The sequence below is a fragment of the Musca vetustissima genome, unplaced genomic scaffold, assembly GCF_032173495.1.
Source record: "Musca vetustissima isolate MV318-11 ecotype Yass unplaced genomic scaffold, APGP_CSIRO_Mvet_v1 utg16177, whole genome shotgun sequence".
NCBI lineage: Eukaryota > Metazoa > Arthropoda > Insecta > Diptera > Muscidae > Musca > Musca vetustissima.
In genome coordinates this window covers 146,680-169,417 of record NW_026882507.1, presented here as the reverse complement: position 1 = coordinate 169,417, position 22,738 = coordinate 146,680, and the positions used below count along the sequence as shown (strand labels likewise).

The following is a 22,738-nucleotide window of genomic DNA, read 5'->3' as shown; positions in this document are numbered from 1 at the left end:
CATAATATACATCTGTCCTGTGCTATATTTCCAGGAATTTTCCCTTCCAACGGGCACAATGTCCTGGCTAAACAAGTAAATCATTAATTTATTAGGGTTTGCAGAATTTTTGAAAAAATCGTTTTAGAATCGTTTAGAATGAAACCCCGTATTTTTAGAACCCATATAATGTATCCTACCCAATTTCGAAAATATTTCGAAAATTCTCCATCTCACATTTTTACGACACCCTGTATACAACGTGAAAATACAACGTGTTGATGTCAAATAAAGCCGGTTAGGTTACGAAAATCTCTTCTCAAACAAACTCTCTTTTAAAAGAGAGAAAATGTATTTTCCCTCAAGAGTGCCTAAATGTATACTTTTCATATCAACACGACTGGGTACAGAGTTTAGTTTTGTTTGAGATTTCTTAAAATTCGTTACACTTAACCGGCATTTTCGAACCAAAGAAAACCACCAACAAGAATTGTATTTTATAAACATAACCAATTGAGAGAATTATCAAGTGGGAACAGTTTGTGTGTGGACGAGTGTGTTCGAGGGGCTGTGTTGGGTTAGGTCAAGTGTTTGCCAGTTATGTTGTTTTTCCGATATAGTGCGTTTTCCTAGAACATGAAAATTAACGTTGAATAATTTAAAAACTATTTTCCGAAATAAGCTCAATGGTGGTAGTTGTTATATGTAATGGTCATACAATAAACTTGATGTGTAATAACAAACAACTTGTCACTGAATTGTTGTTGTAAGAAATAGCGATAGTTGGCGTAAAATATTTGTAGGGTTTCATTATGTCGTTTCTTTTTGAATTAGTTGCGGCATAACAGAAATTCGAAGGAAAAACAAATAAACAGTCAATGATAGTTTGCTGTGACTGGTGTTAGCAATTTAAATATTGAGGCTTGTGCTGCAGAATTTCCATAATGGATTTTATATTTGAATGTTTTTACACGGATACATTGGATAAAATTAGCCGCAGTGGACTACAGGATCGTTCATCGCGCCGAGATGTTTTGGATCATTTAAATGCCATAATCGGTGGTTGTAGTGATGGTAAGTTTATTATGTTGAACATTAAATATTCACGAATAATAAAATGTTGATTTTTATGTTTGAAGGTCAAAATATGCAAACCGAGGAGGTGGCACGCATTGCTGTACTGTCTGCTGTCCGTTATCATCGTGAGCAAAAGGACGCCAATGGTGATGTAAGGATAAAAATTATTTTTTATTAATTAGTTTTTGTTGGTGAATATGAAAACATTATTTTTAGCCTTGTAATATGTCATAATTAACTCTCTCTGGAAAAAGGACAGCAAGGGATTTTAATGTGTGTTTGTACCATCCCCTATGTAATGTCCATTCAAAATACCTTACATCGGTCGACGTCTTTATAGGGGGACTTTGTCGTTATAAGTTTTCTGTTAGAATGTTGTTTATGGTCTGAGAAAATTAAATATCAAATTATATACCCTCAGGTTGGAAAATTAAGCTAGGAACTTAAACATACAGAACATTAAGGTTCTAAGTAAAAAACCTTTGACCTATGTTGACAGCTTTTATTCACAAGGAATTCGGAATGTTGAATTTCTGCCACTTCGACAAGAAAATAGAGATACATTTTTCAAAAAACTAAAATATTGAACATTAAACGGGACCTGCCATCGAAGAAAAAACATTGACCAACAATGAACGTGGGAATAAGTTTTTATTTTCCAGGAATATGGAATGCCAAATTTTAGCCACTTCAGAAACTTCTGGGAATTGCAGCAAATATTCAAAACATCGAAGATGTGGTCCCATATAAACTTTTTTCTCTAAATATATTTTTCTTCTTCTATGTCATAAATGGACATATACTATTTTTTGCCTGGAGGTTTTTTATCCTGAAAATCCCCAATATCTAGTTATAGCAATATTGTCTGGAAAATGTTCCTTGGATCATAAACATACTTAAAACGGGGAAAAGTAGCATTCCAAAGTACAGACTCTCTAGTTGGAAAACTTTAAAGGTACTTTTTAAATTATTTTTTATTCATCAGCACTCTGATATATAAAATCATTGTCACTTCCATGAGAAAATTCCGTTAACAATTTATTAATACCAAAAAGGTAGCGGAACTTTTAGGTGGGGTTATATCCAGACTTGGTTATATCAAACGCACAAATTTGTTTATAAGTTAGCCTTCCACAACCATTTGTACCAAATTACATCCCCATCGGTTTGAAATGTGGCTAAAGTCTCCAAATTATCGGACGAGGTCTACCAAATTAAAACCGAACAGATCTACCACGGATCTCCAATTTTCTGCGGATATATATTCCGAGCGTGGAAAATATTTTGCGATACTTGCACTCTCTTGATTGGTTGGAATTAAAAATTATTCGAATTAGTTCATCAGATCACCTTCCTCATGGAAAATTTGCGAAGTTCGGCTGATGCGAATGGACTACAAAATCATAAAAACAAAGTTTTCGATCCATTTTATCCCCGGAATATCATCTGAACGTAGCCGAAAGTCATATGCGTGTCCTTGACCATAACCAGAGCCCCATGGTTTGGAAATGTTACATTGATAATTTTTGGTAGGAAGGTTTGACACCCCACGAGATCCTGTAAATCAAATTTGAGCGAATTCGGCTGAAAAACATTTCTAAAACTCTCCAAAATACTGAGTATAGGGTGTACTAAATGAATATATTTACTCTGATTCAAAAAAAAAATGCAGAATATTAGAGCTCTGCATAGCTGAAAAGCATTCACCACACTGTGGTACAGGGTATTATGTCTTTGTGCATATGTTTGTAACAGGCAAAAGGAAACGAGATAGACACATGGTTCCTTTTGAGAATATGCATAGAATCACTTTCTGAGTCGATTTATGCATGTCCGTCCGTCCGTCCGTCTGTCCGTCTGTAGATGTTAAATTGTAAACAAAGTACAGGTCACATTTATAATCCGATTTAGATGAAATTTGGCACAAGTCACTTATTTGGTCCAAGGACGAACCCTATTGAAATTGGGAAAAATCGGTTCAGATTTAGATATAGCTCCCATATATATTTTCGTCCGATTTAAGGTAAATGGGGCACCAATGTCCCTATATATCTTTCGATTTGCATGAAATTTGGCACAGGCTACTGAATTACGAGCAGAATGATGTGTGATAAGTTTCGGGAAATCGGTTCAGATTTAGATATAGCTCCCATATATAGTTTCGTCCGATTTAAGGTAAATGGTGCACCAATGTCCCTATATATCTTTCGATTTGCATGAAATTTGGCACAGGCTACTGAATTAGGAGCAGAATGATGTGTGATAAGTTTCGAGAAAATCGGTTCAGATTTAGATATAGCTCCAATATATATTTTCGTCCGATTTAATGTAAATTGTGCACTAAAGAACAAAAGATTGGCCGACCCGCACACAATTTTGTACAATGTACTTGTGTGTGTCAAGTTTTCTTGAAATTGGTTCAGATTTACATACACCTCCTATATATACATTCTTCGGATTTTAAGTAAATGGTGTAAAGATCCATAGCTAAATTAATCTCTATAGGTTTCCTTGAAATCGGTTCAGATTTAGATATAGCATAGATTCCATATATATTTTGGACATATTCATGTTGATTGTAAACTAAATAATCAATGGGTGCTTGATTGATATTACATTTTAAACAGTGAAGCATACCGAATAGCGTGCGCAAAGTTTGCTAAAAGTCAATTTAATAGAATAGAATAGATTGCAGAATGTGTAAGGATTGATGTCAGTCGGTTTACTTATAAAGATCGCATTTTTAAGTACGTTTAATTTTATGTGAATGTTCCTTCGAAAAGACGATATCTGTAAATATACATATGTAGTATATCCCCAAAGTGGTGAAAGGTATCATATAGTCGGCCCCGTCCGACTTTACTAATTTCCTTACTGGTTAAATCAGCTTTTTTGTATGATCCACGGGCTTAGGAATCAACTTAATTTTATTAAAATTAGAATATCATATTTTCAGCTTTTTTCTTCATATATTCTGTTTACAATATTATCCTTATCGGTATATGAACACATTTATTTTCTTTCCAATAAAAATGTCTTGAAATGTTTTCACACACACACACACAATTTTTGTTCCATAATCACAATTTATATTTTCTAATTAATCCAATTAACATAAAAATAAATTACCCAAAACTGTATCAACCATATACCAAACCCAACTGAACCATAATCTATGTTCTAAATTCTCAGCTCTCCCCCTGCCACAAAACACCTATTTGACTTTTCTTTCCAATTTCTTTCGCAGGTCTGTTTAATGGGCAAATACCATAACATCTTGTATATTGCCTTGCGTACTTGCTGGGATTGGGGTGTACGAGATTCTGCGGTCGTTGTGGTTTTATTGGGTAAGTATAACATCTCTAGAACCATTCGCACAATGCTATCACTACAGCATTGGTCGTGTAGTAATGTATGTAGAGAGGTGTAAACATGTTATCGTTTTGTTGTTGTTGTTGATATTCGTTTTATTCGAAATTATGTGAATCGCCATGGCAGAAGATAAACTATTTAAACATGATTATCGTTTTTGGTGTTTACTAACTAACCAACCAGGGCGTTGTGTTGGCTTTGACCAAGCTTTGTTAGCTTGGTGTGTTTAATGGTAAATATAAATTATGTTGCAATTAAACATAATTTATATTTACCATCCGCTGAGAGGGAGGAGAAAGAGAGGAGAGGATAGGAGCTCCTAATAATTTATGGAGTGTGTATCAAATTGTCGGTTTCATTTTATAAGTGAAGTTGATAAATTGGTGTATATATGGTGTATATATATTTCATCGGATTGAATCTCAAGAAGGGGCTGTACATTTTTTGTAATATTTCAAAATGACGATTTATGACACCTTGTAAAAATTATCGACAAATTATCACCATAACATGAAATAAATATGTCATAGTTCCATATATATATATATATGGGAGGATTTCTATTGACATTTTCTGCTCTAAGAAATTACGCCAAATTACAGCCACTTCCTTGGAAAAATGCAGTTAGGATTTGCAAATTACAAAAAATAAGAGATGGTTTTTAATGGGGTCTATATAAAAAATAGACCTATATTGAAATTTGCCTCTGAGAAGACGAAATACAAAATTGTAGTTATTACGAATGTTGTAAATGAAATTCGGGATTTCCAAAAATATTGATCATATTGATCAATATTGATCATATTTAGAAGGAAAATATTTAGTAGGAAACATTTGAAACCCCATGTGAACCTGTAAAATTAAATTAGAACGAATTTGTTGACTAACATTTTCAAAGCCGTCCAAAATAGCGAATATGGAGGCTACCCGGAAACATGGGCCGATGTTGATAACTTTTTGTAGGGATTTTTCCTACTCAATGAGAATCCCAAAAATATTAATTTTCAAGCTACCAAAAATATTTGTGGTGTAACGTTATATGTAGGCTTCCCTAAAAGTTGGACTAATATTAATAATTTTTGGTAGGACGTAAATCGTAACATACCACAACTGAAAATAACAAATTACTACTTAAGTAGAAATTTATGCCCAAAACCTTTTTTGCGAACTCGGCTAGGACCTTAAAAATACTTCACATCGGTTGAAAAATAGTACTACCGACCATTAAAAATGTATCTACAATTTGGATTATGCCAAGATTTTCTAACCTTTGAAAACACGACATTCAAAATGCAGCCACGTTAGTTCAAAATGAGGGTAGGACCTTCAAAACATCTAAAATCCTTATAAAAACAACTTGGGAAGAAGTTGTTTTTGTAGGGAGTCTGAAAATAATATTACAGATTTAGTGGTTAGAAAACCTTGCTTGGACCTTTTACAACCCCTAAAATGGGGCCTGACCTTTATATTGGGGGTTATGTAGAGTCACTACCGTCAGAAATGTTTCGACGATAGAGGGGTCTACGATCCGAAACGACCCGAGTTATACGCCAACGTCTGTCACCCCAGTCCATTGTGTAAAAGCAATAATACCATAGACAGACGACAGCCTTAATTTGCATTAACAGTGTTAATGCAAATTAAGGCTGTCGTCTGTCTAGGCTATAAGGCTGCTACTACAACAACAGAAACAAAAAACATCCGGGTTGCCAATTTGAATAAATAGATCTGTACAATTGTAAAATACGACAAGGGCCTTAAAAACAGCTAAAATGGGCGACTACTTTATATTAGCCAAAAGGTTTTCGATCCTCTGAAAACACAAAATTAAAATTACAACAATTTCAGTTTAAAAATCTGGATAATACCTTTAAAAGACCTAATATTCAAGAGCATTTTTAAAACTTAGGAGGATGTTGTTTTTGTGGGAGTCTAAAACCTTGAAAATTCAATTTAAAGAATCATTGGTTAGAAAACGTTCACAAGATCATAAAATGAGACGGGACTTCATATTGGGGGGTAGTATTTTATTCTCTTAAAATTCGAAATACACAATTACAAATCGGACCCTATAAATGTTCTATGTCAAATCATGAGACTATTTGAAAATTTGTTTTCAGAATGCCCTATATGCTGCAAGTACAAATTTCAAACGGACCATCTTATCCTTTTGAATGAAATTTCCCGATGTCAAATGGAAAGTGACTGCTTTCTGTCCTCAATTTATATTTCACGTAGCTCCAAAGTTAGATGTCGTAAGGTGTAAAATATATCCCAAACTATAAATGTACGTTTGAAAATGTGGCTAGGTCTTTCAAAACACCTAAAATTCCGAGTGATTTTTATATGCTGATTATTTCAAAACATTTATCAGGGATGAAGGATGTCCTTTACCTTTCAAGAACCCGGAGTGTAAAGTGTCATAGCGAGCCTGCTTTCATGACCATTTCAGGAAATTTTACATTGCCACATCGCAAAGAATTCTATTCTTTAGGTCTTGAATCGACCCTGTGCTGTTAGGTGTAAAATGGCCAATTTTGATCACCCCTTCGAGAGATAACACGGTCTGGAAAACTCAAAATATCAATTTGCAGAAATTTAAGTTGGAAAATGTGTCTAGGACCTCCCAAACACCTCGCACGATTTTTAAATGTCTGTTTCAAAATATGAACCTACATTGGAAATTTTCTGCATAGAGGGCATGTATCCGCTGAAAATCTAAAAAAATTGGGTAAAAATATTGAAAATTTGGTATAAGGACCGGGTTAGTATAAATTTCATAGCGACCACGCATACTAGAAAATATCTGTTTAATGAAATTTCGCATAGTCAAATCGCAAAGTGCTGTCCTCGAATCCTGCCGCATTCTATATTAAATCACACTCATTGGTAAATTGTCATCACCTCTTTGCGATATACCTCGGTCCCAAGGCCTTTCTCGCAAAAGACTGTCTTGTTGAAAATCAACCTTATTTTTAAAAAAGTAAGGTCCATACATTACAACATACCAAACTATAAGTATGGAGTGGAGAGGCTTCTCAACAAAAATTCTTGGGGGTTCTGAGCCACAAGATGCGAATATTGGCTTCTTGGCGTATCCTCCGAGTTTTAAGTGGGCCAGCCAAGATGATTTTCGAATTTTTTTAATAGACTTCATTCGATTTTCATTTATAACCCAGTTCATTCCCACCAGATTCTTTTTTGTTTCTTTAATAACCCTTCATATCTAATAAAATTCCGACTAATTATTTCCATATGTATATCCATGAGTGGTATATGAAACCTCTTCTCATAAATTCTATGTTTATGTATTTATGTATGTATGTGTAATTCGTCACAATTGTTCTATGTATGTTAAATGCAAATGTCAAAAATCCTAAATTCATAAATATTTACATATTTTTCTCTTTGGGTGTTTGTTTGTTTACATTGCCAATAGACCAATCTCTCTTTGCATACACAGACATTTATATATTCATTTGTTTACCAAAAACATAACAATTTGTATGTTTGTATGCCTGTACATGTGGCTATGTGAGAATTAAATACTCGTATAAAATATTCAAAACAACCATTTTCCCGGCACAGTAACACACAGGGTGAAAATTGTCAGCAAATTATACAAAAGGGAATTTAAAAATTTGTAGTTGGGTTAAATGTTCTAGGGTAAGCGTATGTATAAGAATATTCTGAATCTGTATCTAAATCAGATGAAGATTCAACCTATTAATAAATAAACAACCAAATAATAGTTCCGGCCTCCGGTCGTCTATGGTAAAAGTCAGTGTAATACAAGAGAGGAAGGTCAGTTTATTTTTCGATACAGAGAACAAATATCCCATTACCCATTGCATTTTTTTTTTTTTGTCAAAATTAGAAAATATTCGACCTACACGATATGGCCTTCATATCAAGGGAAACCCGTATTTATGGATTTGTAGGAAGACTATACCCGAGGTACCATAAAGTATGAACAAATTGAATTCATATTTCCATCAGTTCGTCTATAAATACACCATTCATCTACCACTAGCTCGTCTGTAAATTTTTCCTTCAGCTCGTATAAATCCGCACTTCAGCTCGTTATTAAAGCCTTTCCTAAACTCGTGTATAAAGCTTGTCTTCAGATCGTCTATGAAAGACTCTTTTCAGCTATGAATGTTTCTCTTTAGCTCCCCTATAAATGACTTCCTTCTGTTCGTCTATGAAAGACTCTATTCAGGATCATCTATGAATGACAACTTTCAGGTCGTCTATAGAAGACATCATTCAACTCTTCTATGATAGATTCCCTTCAACTCTTCTCTGATAGACTCCCTTCAGCTCGATTATGGAAGACTCTCTTCAGTTCGACTATGAAATACTCCCTTCGTTCTATCTATAAAGATTCCTTCAGCTGTAAAAGGTTCTCTTTAGCTCGTCGATAAATTGTCCCTTGATATCATCTCTAGTAGCCTTCAGCTCCTCAAAAATCCACAAATTTTTAAAATTTCTATACCCGTTTAACCATATTGTCGCGTCATTTCCACATCGACACATTAACGACAACAATATCACAGTTGTATGTTGCTGCTGCAGTTATCGTTCTTCTGGCAAACGCCATTGTTTCGCACTTCATTCAACAAGTTTAAGTAGAAATTTAAATGTTTTCCATGTTTATGCCTCGACAAATTCTTCTACCATATAATGAACGTGCAACAAGCAAGCCTGTGCAGAGCTCAACATTTGCAGTTGTCGATGTTTTTGCAGTCCTTCACTTTTGGCACTTGAAAGCCAACGCAATGCAAATCATTGAAGCGTAAATGAAAAATACTGCTTTTAGAGAGGTCTAAATTTTCAGTACGCATCAATGCGTTTTTGTCGACTATAATAATCGTATTTCCCCATAATGCCAGGACAGCATGCATATTATTAAATTGTATGAAACGACATGAAGCTGGCAATAAATGACAAATTTCGTATAATATGGGGATATTGTTATTTTTAGAAAAATTTATGAATGGAATTTATATTCAGCTTTAAACGAATTTTAATTTAATTAGTACCAGTAATGTAAAAAATTATAATTTTTAAATTCGAATGTCACTACATCTCTCCCTCACGTACACAGTAACGTATACATGTTAATCACATGATTAATATGTATACGCCTTGGTGTACAAATGAAATAATAATAATTATACGTTATGGTGTACACCATCATCTTAAAAACGAGTTTACAATGCGTTTTATTTCAAGCCCTTTGTAATCCACTCACACACACTGTCTTTAATATGTTTGCAAAGAATAAGAATAAGGGAAAAGAATTAAACAAACAGACATATCGTCATTAATTTCCACTTATCCTCGTTTTTATATTGCCATCTTACATTCATTGTCCTTTTATTTCTTTACAGAGGAAATTTATGCATGCGAAAAGACATTCGAACGTATATTCTTGGGCGCTTTGTTTGGTACCCATGCACCGCACTTTATTGCCGGTTGGCGTAGTGACTTTCGAGATCAGGTAAATATTTTGGTATTTCTTTTTTTTTAAGAAAAAGTATTGAGTAAGTAAGTAATAATAAATATAAGAAAGGAAAGTGAAACTGGCGGGGTTGGGCATTTTTCGACATAATTCCATCAATTGTTGACGTTTCCATAATGCAATCAAAGTTTGATTTCTTTTAAGAAGTCGCGGTATATTATTGGAAATGAAATAATAAATAAATGGATAAGGTTTACAATTAACAATAACAGTAATATAGTAATATATAGTAATATGTTATTGTTATGTTATTATTCATACGCCTTGTATGTAACATAAATTAATATTAATTATATGCTCAAGATTTTGACAAGTATATTATATTATGCGGGGACAATAGCAACGTAAGAACTCAATTCTGAGTTGAATATCTCAAATTTTCACTAAAACCTTCAGAAAAATAATAAAAAAAAACATTTATAATGCTAACTCTCATACATTGGCTGAAAGCATGGCAAAAAAACCTGGACATAACAGCTAACCCGAATGCGCCTTGACTCACTATGATTTCTTGTTACTCCCACCTATCAGGGTTGAGGGCATTAAAAGTATATAAATAGTAATGCAGAATTCTTCGAAAACAATAAACGAATAGTTGATGATCACATTCAGGTTTTCTTTATTACTTTAGAAATATATATAGTCTTCCTAAAAGGCCAAGTGATCGTCTTATAGAAGGCCAGAGAGTGGAATATCATGTGGATTTACAATAGAAAACAAAGAGGTCCTCTAATAGAAGACCAAAATGCCTTCATCAATAAGAGTAAGTTATCTTATAATAAAGAACCACGGATTTATCTTCTTATAGAAAATCGGAAGATCAGATGGTTTTTATATAGGATCTAGATGACATCTTATAGCAGATCGGAAGGCCTTCTTATAAAAGTTTGGAAGGTCTTCTTATAGAAGATCGGAAGGTATCCTAATAGATGATCGGAAGGTATCCTTATGGAAGGCGAGAAGGTTTCTTGTTGGAGGTCGGAAGATCTTCTTATATATGACGATATGACCTTATATTGACAGAAATCCAAGGGATAGTTTTAGTAGAAAATGAGATATACTACCTTTTCAGAGAAGTACAAGAGGTATCACTAAAACAGAATATGAGGGCTTCATAGAAGAACAGAATGTCTTTTTGTAGATTACCAAAAGATATTGAATATAAAAGACTGGACGGTAATTTTATATAAGATATGAAGGTCTTCTTATAGAACAGTGGAAGGCCATTATTTAAAAGACATAGGATACCAAAATGTTTTCCTATAATGAAACACATGACTCTCCTATTGCAGACAAAAGGGTCTTCTGATAGAAAACCTGGGGATCGTTCTATAAAAAGAGGTATTCTACCTTCTCGTATTATAGGAGATTGGACGATAATTGTATGGAAGACCAGTAGATCTTTGTTTAGGAGAACCGGAGGTCTTCTTATAGAAGATCAGAAGGTCTTGTTTTAAAAGACCAAGAAGTCTTCGATTTCTGATATGATTAAAGGTTCTTTTAGAATATGAATACCTCTTCTTATAAAAGACGAAGACAATTTCTAATAGCAAAATAAGATGTCTTTTTATACGATAGAAGAGATCTCCCAATAGAGTTCTTATAGAGAACAATAAGGTCTTCTTAATAAAGATCAGAGGGTATTTATACTAAAGACCACAAAGTCTGTAAGAACAATAGGTCTTTTAGGACCGGTATGTATTTTTATAGTATATATATTATATATATATATATTTTTATATTTTTATAGTATATACACGAAAACCATCTCAGAGCAAATCAGAAGGTCTTTAAAATAGTGTTTAAGAAGACCCAATGTTATTCTTATATAAAAAAACTTTCTTGTAAAAATCCCGAATCTTAAATATATGTTCTTGAGAAATCGAAAATTTTTGAACGACCCTCGTAGTTGCTATGCTAAGAAACTTTTGCTTTTTTATTTGACAATATTAATGAACTTTACCTCTATTTAACATTTTTGCTGTTTTTCTTCTCCTTTATCTCATCTCCCATAATATTCTTTGCCACATCTGCTACACCAATTGCCTGCCATATGCCTACAAAAAAAGGATGAGAATACCCGAGCTATGGTTTATTTTCTACATCATGCAACAAGTCTTGATATGACACTGCCCTGTTGGATAGCACGTTATGAACAGGAACGTATGGTCAAGTAAGTATATGTGTCCTTGGAATTTTTTGTTATTTTCTCCTTAGGACGTATTTATGTATGCCATGTGGTTTGGTTTCAAGAGACATAGTCATCTTGGAACACATTTCAAAAAAAAAATTAAATATTTATACCAACTAAAATTTTTGTCACGAAACAAAACATTTAAGAAATATAAAAATAATGTTCACTGTTTGTTTTAAGATTATATGTAATGATATGTTATGGAATGGTGAAGGCTACATATCTTACAATTTTCTCCTTAATTAACCCTACGGTCAATAACCGGGTACATTTGTACCTTTTTTTGAATAAAAATGCTGTAAAATTTTTAATAATGGAGATATTTGGATCAAATTTTGAGGAATCATTCTTGAGGTATTTTCACACATAATCGAAGAAAAAAATTATAAATATTTTCCATATATATAATTTTTACAATTTTTTAAAGTTATTACCCACGTAGATCAATAACCATGGTACATTTGTACCCATCCAAAGATAGCTCTGTAACTCATTAAAAAATTGGACTATCGTGAGGTTTTTTGTTTTAAATTAGTCTATGCGGATCTGGTCTAGATGTAGGAACTCAAAATTATATATACATTAAAATAATATATATTTAAATCTATGCTTAAATGATAATCTATCTAAAACAATCATAGTAAATTCGTTATAGTTTTCGAATGGGTTAAGCTTTTTTAGTTATTTTTTTATTGGGGTCTTATTTAGGTGTTCCTCAACTCCTCTGCAAATTTTTGTGGCCCTAGAAAACATGGGGCCATCAGGGCGACTCGTGGAAGTCAGAAACTACCCTGATTTTCCCTTGGTATACAGCGACAAAAACAATGATTATTGTGAGTTATTATCCAATTATTCTTCATATTGGGCCTGAAACTTTTTCTATAATCGAATTAGTCGGATTTATTACAATCCTAAATTGGCTTAAATATATAAACTATCATTAAATAACGTTTTAAAGTATTAAATAGTGTTAAAAATGTGTCAACCACAATCTCTAAACTCATAAAATGTGAATAATTGGCAATAATAATTGTTTTAGTCCCTGTATACCAAAGGAAAACCAGGGTAGTTTCTGACTTCCACGAGTCGCCCTGATGGCCCCATGTTTTCTAGGGCCACAAAAATTTGCAGAGGGGTTGAGGAACACCTAAATAAGACCCCAATAAAAAAATAACTAAAAAAGCTTAACACATTCGAAAACTATAACGAATTTACTATGATTGTTTTAGATAGATTATCATTTAAGCATAGATTTAAATATATATTATTTTAATGTATATATAATTTTGAGTTCCTACATCTAGACCAGATCCGCATAGACTAATTTAAAACAAAAAACCTCACGATAGTCCAATTTTTTAATGAGTTACAGAGCTATCTTTGGATGGGTACAAATGTACCACGGTTATTGATCTACGTATACTTTTTTGGTTATTGACCGTAGGGTTAAATTCGACCAAATTAAAGGATATTCAACGAAGTTTGACTTGTTTAATATTCATCTTTGCTACATAATCATGTTAATGGTGTTTATGCCAAATGAGAACAAAAGTTGCGTGTTTGTGTATTCTTTACCAAACAAAGAACAACAAAAGAAATCTTGGATTTTTTTCTCTTCCGAAATTTTCTTCCTATTGCTGAAGTTCGCAAAAAAAAGAAGAAACTTACTACTTAATGTTTAGGAGCTAACATGTAAAGGCATTTATTTTAATTAAATAAATGTAAGGTAACAGCAACAACAAAAACCAGAATAAAACATTGTTGTAATTCTTAGTATTTTGCTTCATTTGTATGATGGTGGTTGTTATTGTTGTTGTTGCTATATTTGTTTTGGTCTTATTTTTTGTTGACATAAACATAAGCCTACACATGCTATTCGTACGTACATACATATATAATTTAATAAACACTTGGGTTTTGTTGGTGCTGTTCTACTGCCAACCATCCACATAACCTCACAACCACACATTCATACCATTTCTCTTTCTCTGTCTTGTTCATACTGTCATCTTTAACATTTTTACTTGTCTTGTCATAAGAAATGACACCCGAAAAATGACATTAACTTTAATTCCATGAAGAGGCTTACAATGCATATATGTATGTGTGACATGCCATGAAATGTGCTACTCTATGTCCTTGTTCTATATTGCATTTTACATACAAAAAATTTTCAATGAGAAGGCATTTCTAGGAAAACTTTTAAAGGAAAATATTTCTCAAAATTTAATTGTTTACACATATAGTCGACATTTAGTTCACACCTATAATAGGTCCCTCATATATGTTAAGTAGATACTAACTCTCAAATACCTTTCTTTCAATTTGTATACCCTTCACCACACTGTGGTACAGGGTATTTGTCTTTGTGCATAGAGGAGGTGATGCAAATGTGGTATAGGTTGGCAATGTGGTATAGTCACTTTTTTGTAAACTGAAAATTTTAGAAGAACTGATACGTGTTCTATAGTTTGCTGTTCTCAAAAAAATAAAATAGCATTGATCTGTTTAATATATTTAAATCACGTTGAGAATCAGTACGAAAAATTAAATTTTTCATGAAAATGACTTTTTTCGGTTCAAGTTTAAAAATAGTTTTTTGTTTTACGGATGTAATTTAATCGTTATTACTAAAGCATTAAAATAATTAGTATGAACAAAAATCAAATAACATGCGCGATTGCACCACTAATCACCAACTTAGGAAAAAAAAACTAAACATTTCTTCAGTAAACACAAGTGCAGGTAATGTGGTATACCTTGAGTCTGCATGAAAAAAGCCAGTACTGGACAAAATCTCATTACTATTTGAAACATTTGTACTCTACGAGAGTCTACCACGAACAACAAGGATGAAAAACAAAGGCTATGAGTTTTAACGACTTCTCCGTACAAAAATTAAATATTGCCATGTGTAGACATTATTACATATTAAAAATTAAAGTTCCACTCAACCTATCCGTTCAAAATCTTAACAGACAGAAATCTTGAGCTAATTCGCATTCCTTAAAAACAATAAATTATATAAGATATCAATTGGAAGTGAAAATTATACTATACCACATTAACATCATGTGGTATACCACATTACCTTCACTTTTTATACCCTTCACCACACTGTGGTACAGGGTATTATGTCTTTGTGCATATGTTTGTAACAGGCAAAAGGAAACGAGATAGACACATGGTTCCTTTTGAGAATATGCATAGAATCACTTTCTGAGTCGATTTATGCATGTCCGTCCGTCTGTCCGTCTGTAGATGTTAAATTGTAAACAAAGTACAGGTCGCATTTATAATCCGATTTGGATAAAATTTGGCACAAGTCACTTATTTGGCCCAAGGACGAACCCTATTGAAATTGGGAAAAATCGTTCAGATTTAGATATAGCTCTCATATATAGATTCGTCCGATTTAATTTAAATGCCAAAGTTCTTATGTTGCATAGCGTACTGAATTTAGTCCAGAATTTTGTGTGCCAAGTTTCGTAAAAATCGGTTGAGATTTCGTTGAAATAGTTTCATATTTGGATATAGCTTCCAGGGGCGTACGCAGGGGGGCGCCCTGGGGGGCCCGGGCCCCCCCGAAATGAATTTCTTTCACAGTAAATTTATGTTTGCAACAGCGAATTTTTTCATTTTGTACTACCGGACCAAATTGAGCATAGAATAACGTAGTTACGTTTTCTAGAAGTACAGACATAGCCCAACGGATGACATATTGATATTTGTTTGAAGTCGATTTTCATACTTTTGTCCCAAACGAATGACATGTTTATGGATAGATCTAGTCCGATTCACATTTAGATAAGTATCACATGTTTTATTTCATCCAATTTCATGTTAATAATGCTGTTTAATATACCCGTAGTGGTGAAGGGTATCATATAGTCGGCCCCGTCCGACTTTACTGCTTTCCTTACTGGGTTTAAAATCACTTTTAATGGAATTTCAAATATTTTCTCAAATATCTCTTAAATTGTTAGAATAATTTTATTTTCAAATTGATACATGGAAAGACAACACATGTAGCATGTTATGTGCAAAATTTAAATTTAATCGGATAAAAAAATAAAAATTTGGCAATCTAAAAACAAATGGGTATACCACATTGGCATCACTTCCTATATGTTTGCAACAGGCAAAAATAAACGAGCTAGACACATGGTTCCTTTTGAGAATATGCATAGAATCACTTTCCAAGTCAATTTATGGATGTCCGTCCGTCTATCTATCGGTCCGTCCATGTTAAATTGTAAACAAAGTACAGGTCGCTTATATGATTCGAATTGGATGGAATTTGGCACAGCTCATTTGTTAGTCCCAAGAACAACCCCTATTGAAATTTGGCAAAATCGGTTCAGGTGCAAAATCAGGTAAATGGTGCACCAAAGTTCCTATATATATTTCGATTGGCACGAAATTTGGTATATCGTACCAAAATAAATAAATCGATTTAGGGTAAATTGTGCACCAAAGTCCTTCAAAGTCTTTTGATTTGCACGAATTTTGGCATGGCGTACTAAATTAAGTCTTAAAAATGTGTGCAAAGTTTCATGAAAATTGGTTCAGATTTAGACATAGCTCCCATATATATTTTCGTCCGATTTAAGGTGTATACATCTTTCGATTTCCATATATATATATATATATATATATCTTTCGATTTGTACGAAATTTGGTATGGCATACTGAATTAGGTCCACAATGATGTGTGCTAAGTTTCGTGAAAATCGGTTCAAATTTAGATATAGCTCCCATATATATTTTCGTCCGCGCCAGGGGCGCCAAAGTCCCTATATATCTTTCAGATACAGATATAGTATAGCTTCCATATATAATTTCGACTTATTCATGCTAATTGTACACCAAATAATTAATGGGTGTCTGATTGAGATTAGATTTTAAAAAGTGCAGCATACCGAATAGCATGTGTCAAGTTTGCTTTAAGTCGATTTACAAAATTTAGCATAGGTTGCAGAATGACATGTGTAGAAATTGATTTTAGTCGGTTCACATATAGATAAATATCACATATTTAAGTTCGTTCAATTTCATGTCAAAGTTCCACAAAAAGGCGACGTCTTTTAGGATACATATGTAGAACATACCCAAAGTGGTGAAGGGTATCATATAGTCGGCCCAGTCCGACTTTTCTACTTTCCTTACTGGTTTTAATTGATATTGGGTATGGTATAAGGTATGGCATCATACTATCCTCTCTACCAAAACACGATGAACATATTAGCCATATTTAAAATTTTTTCTTAATACCTAGTATCACATTGTCCTAAAATAGGCTCTGCAAAAAAATCTAAATTGAAAAGAAACATTAAAACAATTTACAATTTTTTTACAGAAAATCCCCATTATTATTACAATTTCTATTTCATGTTAAATCGTTAAAAAGAATATTCTCATCACTTAGTCGAAAAATATTAGCAATTCTGTCGCAGACAAAACGAGAAGACTAAGAAGATTTCCAAAGAGCCACTTGTTAACATTAAAGCTCTACTAAGTGGCATATTTTAAAGTAGGCCAGCTACTACTAGCTAGACTATTTGTAAATTGTTCATGAGGGGTGAAAAATATTGTATTTATACTCGTATATATAGATGTGTTGTTACTTGCAAAAGATGTGATAGAAATTACATTGGGGAATTTGATGACTCGGTGGCGGCTACAGATGCTCAATGTGTATCTCAAGATGAGTATGGGTATCTCAAGTATATTTTCAGTGTAACAATTTATAATGTTTTTTTGTGTGCTGTGTTCGGGAAGAGGGGGCTATTATATTTTTTTGAATGTGAAGCGTGCGTGCATGAGTGTCCTTACCACCCTAACACACACACACCTAAGACAAAATGTCTGCTGCCAAGTTATCAAATGATTTGTAGACAAATTCTTAATAGAATTTAAATTACATTTTACAGTTTCTTTCGTATCGCAACGCATCGTTCGTTCACTTTTTTTTTTGCTACAAGCCTGTAGGGAATAACTTTGTTGGAATATATTTTTTCCAAGAACAATTTATATTCGCAAATATCTGTATAGTCCGCCGTTTTTGCCTTCTACTTTGCCAAAATACCGTGTAATATATGATTGGTGGTATGATGGAGAAAAATTTATTTTTATCTCTGCAAGCAAATGCCTTAATTCAATTGCAGATTTTTATTTCTAAAGAAATTTTTGTTTAAACAATAAACATGTTGAAGAAATCTTTTGGGGGAATCCAAAAGTGGTGATGGAATACATTAAGTTGAGACAGATTGTTTGTCTGCTCGTTCGTTCGTAAATTATCTAGAGACAGATAAAAGTTACATTGTGATTTAATATAGACTAAATTGCGTAACGAAAATAAGTCGTGAGAATCGTTTAATGGGAATTTATATCAAATAAAATATGAGAGGTGGTAATTCTGTTTCAAGCTTGGGGAGAAGAAGGGAAGGGTGAATTATCTATCTGTTTACTAAATATTTTACTAACATAATCCATATCTATGGTCATAAATTTGGAAAATAGTATTAAAAAAATGCTCATCTGTGGCTTTTATTATTTAAAAAATTGACAGCTGTGACCTCGATGGATTTTGTAACAAATCTGAGCTAATGTCCTTGACTGTCCTTAAATTTTTTTTCTAATAAATCCAAGCTACTGTCCTCAACGGTCCTTAAGATGAAGATAGTCCTTAAAAATATTATTTAAAAGCTCAACGTCAATGCTTGAGATAGTCCTTAAAAAAATATTTAAAAAATCAACGTCTAGGGTGAAAATGGGCCTTAAAAATATTATTTAAAAAATAAATATCTATGCTTGAGATAGTCTTTAAAAGCATTATTTGAAAAATCAACGTCTATGGTGAAGATGGTCCTTAAAAATATTATTGAAAAAAAAACCAGTAAGGAAAGTAGTATAGTCGGACTGGCCCACAATATGATACCCTTCACCACTTCGGGTATATTGTGCATATGTATCCTTACAAATGCATGTCAATGTTCCCTCGAAGGAGCATAGTCATGTCTATCTGTAACCTATGATAAATTTCATTTCATTCGGGCAGATTTAGAGTCCTCTGCGTACCATGGGACAAATTTATGGAAAACGATTTTTAGCAAAATGGATACACGCTATTCGGTACTCCACACTATTGAAAATTTAATCTCAATTAGACACCAGTTCGAAATACACATGGAAGCTATCGCTGCATCTGCACCAATTTCAAAAAAAAAAAGAAACCTAATAACGTCATTCAAGTGTCAATTTGATACGTTGTGCAAAATTTCGTGTTAATCGGACAAACATTAGGAGTTTGGTGCACCATTTATGTAACATCGGACGAATATATATGTATATATGGGAGCTATTTCTAAACTGATCTTCACGAAACTTAGCACACATCATTCCAGACTCAATTCTGTACGTGCAAATCGAAAAATATATTCCAAAGAATATATAGGGTCTTTGGTGCACCGTTTACATCAAATCGGACGAACATATTTATGGGAGCTATATCTAAATCTGAAGCAATTTTCACGAAGCCTAACACACATCATTCTAGAGTTAATTCAGTACTCTATGCCAAATTTCGTGTAAATCGAGGAATATATAGAGTCTTTAGTGCAACATTTACATTAAATCGGACAAAACTATATATGGGAGCTATATCTAAATCTGAACCGGTTTTTACGAAACTTAGCACACATCATTCTAGAGTTAATTCAGTACTCTATGACAAATTTCGTGCAAATATAGGGTCTTTGGTGCACCATTTACATTAAATCGGACGAAAATATATATGGGAGCTACATCTAAATCTTATCCGATTTTCGCGAAACTCAGCACACGTCATTCTACACTCAATTCAGTACCCTATGCCAAATTTCGTGCAAATCGAAAGATATATAGGGACTTTGGTGCACCATTTACATAAAATCGGACGAAACTATATATGGGAGCTATATATAAATCTGAACCGCTTTTCAGGAAACTTAACACACATCATTCTAGACTTAATTCATTACGCTGTGCCAAATTTCGTGCAAATCGAAGGATATATAGGGACTTTGGTAGACCATTTACATAAAATCGGACGAAAATATATATGGGAGCTATATCTTAATCTGAACAAATTTTCACGAAACTTAACACACATCATTCTATGCCTAATTCATTACGCTGTGCCAAATTTCGTGTAAATCGAAAGATATATGGGGAAGTCGGTGCCTATATCGGACGAAAATATATACGGGAGCTATATCTAAATCTGAACCGATTGTTCCCAATTTCAATAGAGTTCGTTCTTGGGCCAAATAAGTGACCTATGCCAAATTTCATTCAAATCGGAACATAAATGCGACCTGTACTTTGTTCACAAACATACATGGACGGACAGACGAAAGGACGGACATGCGTAAATCGACTCAGAAAGTGATTTTATGCATATTCTCAAAAGGAACCATGTGTCTGTCTCGTTTCCTTTTGCCTGTTACAAACATATGCACAAAGACATAATTCCCTGTACCACAGTGTGGTGAAGGGTATTAAAATCATGACTTAGATATTCCTTGAAAATTATTTCTTAAAATATCACCACTCAGATAGTCCTTGAAAAATATTTCTTAAAAAATCACGACTCAGATAGTCCTTGAAAATTATTTCCATGCCTCTATTGCTCATTGGAAAAATATTCTTAAAAAATACACGCCTCAGTTGGTTTTTGAAAAATATTATTTAAAAAATCCATGCTTCTGTTGATTGTTAAAAATATTATTCGCTTTATATCTTAGCTACACCCCTATTTTCCTCCTTAATTGCTTGCGAATTTGAAATTATTTCATAGCTAATTGTGTGCCGCCAATTCGACTAACAACCTTATTTTGTGCTTTCCATTTATTTACAGATTCATTGATATTCCAATTGAATCCTGTGGCCGTTCATCGCCGTTACGTGTGGCGTTACAGGCGAGTGCGCCAGACTTATTGCTAATTTTATTAAGGTAAGTTCAGACAAAAATAAACAGCAGCATGAAACTGGGTATTGTTTATGGGAAATATTCATGACAAGGGTTGTTATTTTGGACATTATTATTAAAAGGTTCAGCCGCATTTTGTACGCAATAAGTATGCGAATGGGAAAAATGGAAAATTATTTTTAAGATTTTCCAAATTCAAAAAATTTGTTAACTTTAATATTATCGAGAAAAATCGTGTCTAATTAAAATTTTTAATTTTTAAAGTCTTGAGGACTATGTGCGAGCTCAGACTATCATGATTTTTTTTCTTCACAGTTGACATTTTATAAAATTTTTTTCTAATTCATTTAAGTCATTTTAAATTGCCTGCTAACTATTAATCACGCACACAAATTCCATAAAGGTTTTTTTTTTTGCAGAAAATTTACAAATTATAAAAATATTCTGTCAGAACACACAACTTTCTAATGTTATAAAGAGAGAAACCACAAAAACATTGTACACTTATACAACATACTTGAGAGTACAATACGCATATCATGTATACCCATTCGAGTACATGCAACAAATATAACAGATTCCATACATGAATGCCAAAAAATAACAACAACAACATAAAACCTCGGTCATATCCTTGAGAATGTTACTGCAAACAACCAAACAACAAAAAAATTTTACAAGTCACACACACAAAGTTTATTGCTATTGCAAAAAATAAAAAAAAAACACTAGCACGCACAACAGACCGAAAAAGGGTAAATGGTCGGAGAGTACCAAATTTAAATTTTTGAAAAATGTTTTCCGCGAATATTTAAATTGTTAAAAGCCCTAAAAAATCACCAGCTTTGAGTCATTTAGCCCATTACTAATAGTCCTCGAAAAAGTCCCACTTAAAAAAATCGGAAAGACTTTCCCTAAATACTCAAGCTGATCAAAATATTCTTTAACAAATCCACGCCTCAGTTGGCCCTTGAAAAATATTCTTTAATAAATCCACGCCTCAGTTGGCCCTTGAAAAATATTCTTTAATAAATCCACGCCTCAGTTGGCCCTTGAAAAATATTCTTTAATAAATCCACGCCTCAGTTGGCCCTTGAAAAATATTCTTTAACAAATCCACGCCTCAGTTGGCCCTTGAAAAATATTCTTTAATAAATCCACGCCTCAGTTGGCCCTTGAAAAATATTCTTTAATAAATCCTCGCCTCAGTTGGCCCTTGAAAAATTGAAAAATATTCCACGCCTCAGTTGGCCCTTGAAAAATATTCTTTAATAAATCCACGCCTCAGTTGGCCCTTGAAAAATATTCTTTAATAAATCCACGCCTCAGTTGGCCCTTGAAAAATATTCTTTAATAAATCCACGCCTCAGTTGGCCCTTGAAAAATATTCTTTAATAAATCCACGCCTCAGTTGGCCCTTGAAAAATTCTTCTTTAAAAATCCACGCCTCAGTTGGCCCTTGAAAAATATTCTTTAATAAATCCACGCCTCAGTTGGTCCGTGAAAAATATTCTTTAATAAATCCACCTCAGTTGGCCCTTGAAAAATATTCTTTAATAAATCCACGCCTCAGTTGGCCCTTGAAAAATATTCTTTAATAAATCCACGCCTCAGTTGG

At 33.3% G+C, this 22,738-nt stretch overlaps 1 protein-coding gene across 1 annotated transcript in view; it reads left to right on the top strand.

The window, feature by feature from the left end:
• Positions 1–919: 919 nt before the first annotated feature.
• LOC133328974 (uncharacterized) overlaps positions 920–22,738 on the top strand; it is a 60,150-nt gene continuing 38,331 nt past the window's right edge. Inside the window, exons 1-6 of the mRNA XM_061537478.1 lie at positions 920–1,053; positions 1,119–1,207; positions 4,304–4,403; positions 9,825–9,934; positions 12,025–12,128; positions 21,049–21,144. Of these exons, the coding sequence (XP_061393462.1) occupies positions 924–1,053; positions 1,119–1,207; positions 4,304–4,403; positions 9,825–9,934; positions 12,025–12,128; positions 21,049–21,144 (629 nt within the window). The 5' untranslated portion in view covers positions 920–923. The remainder of the gene's footprint in view (positions 1,054–1,118; positions 1,208–4,303; positions 4,404–9,824; positions 9,935–12,024; positions 12,129–21,048; positions 21,145–22,738) is intronic.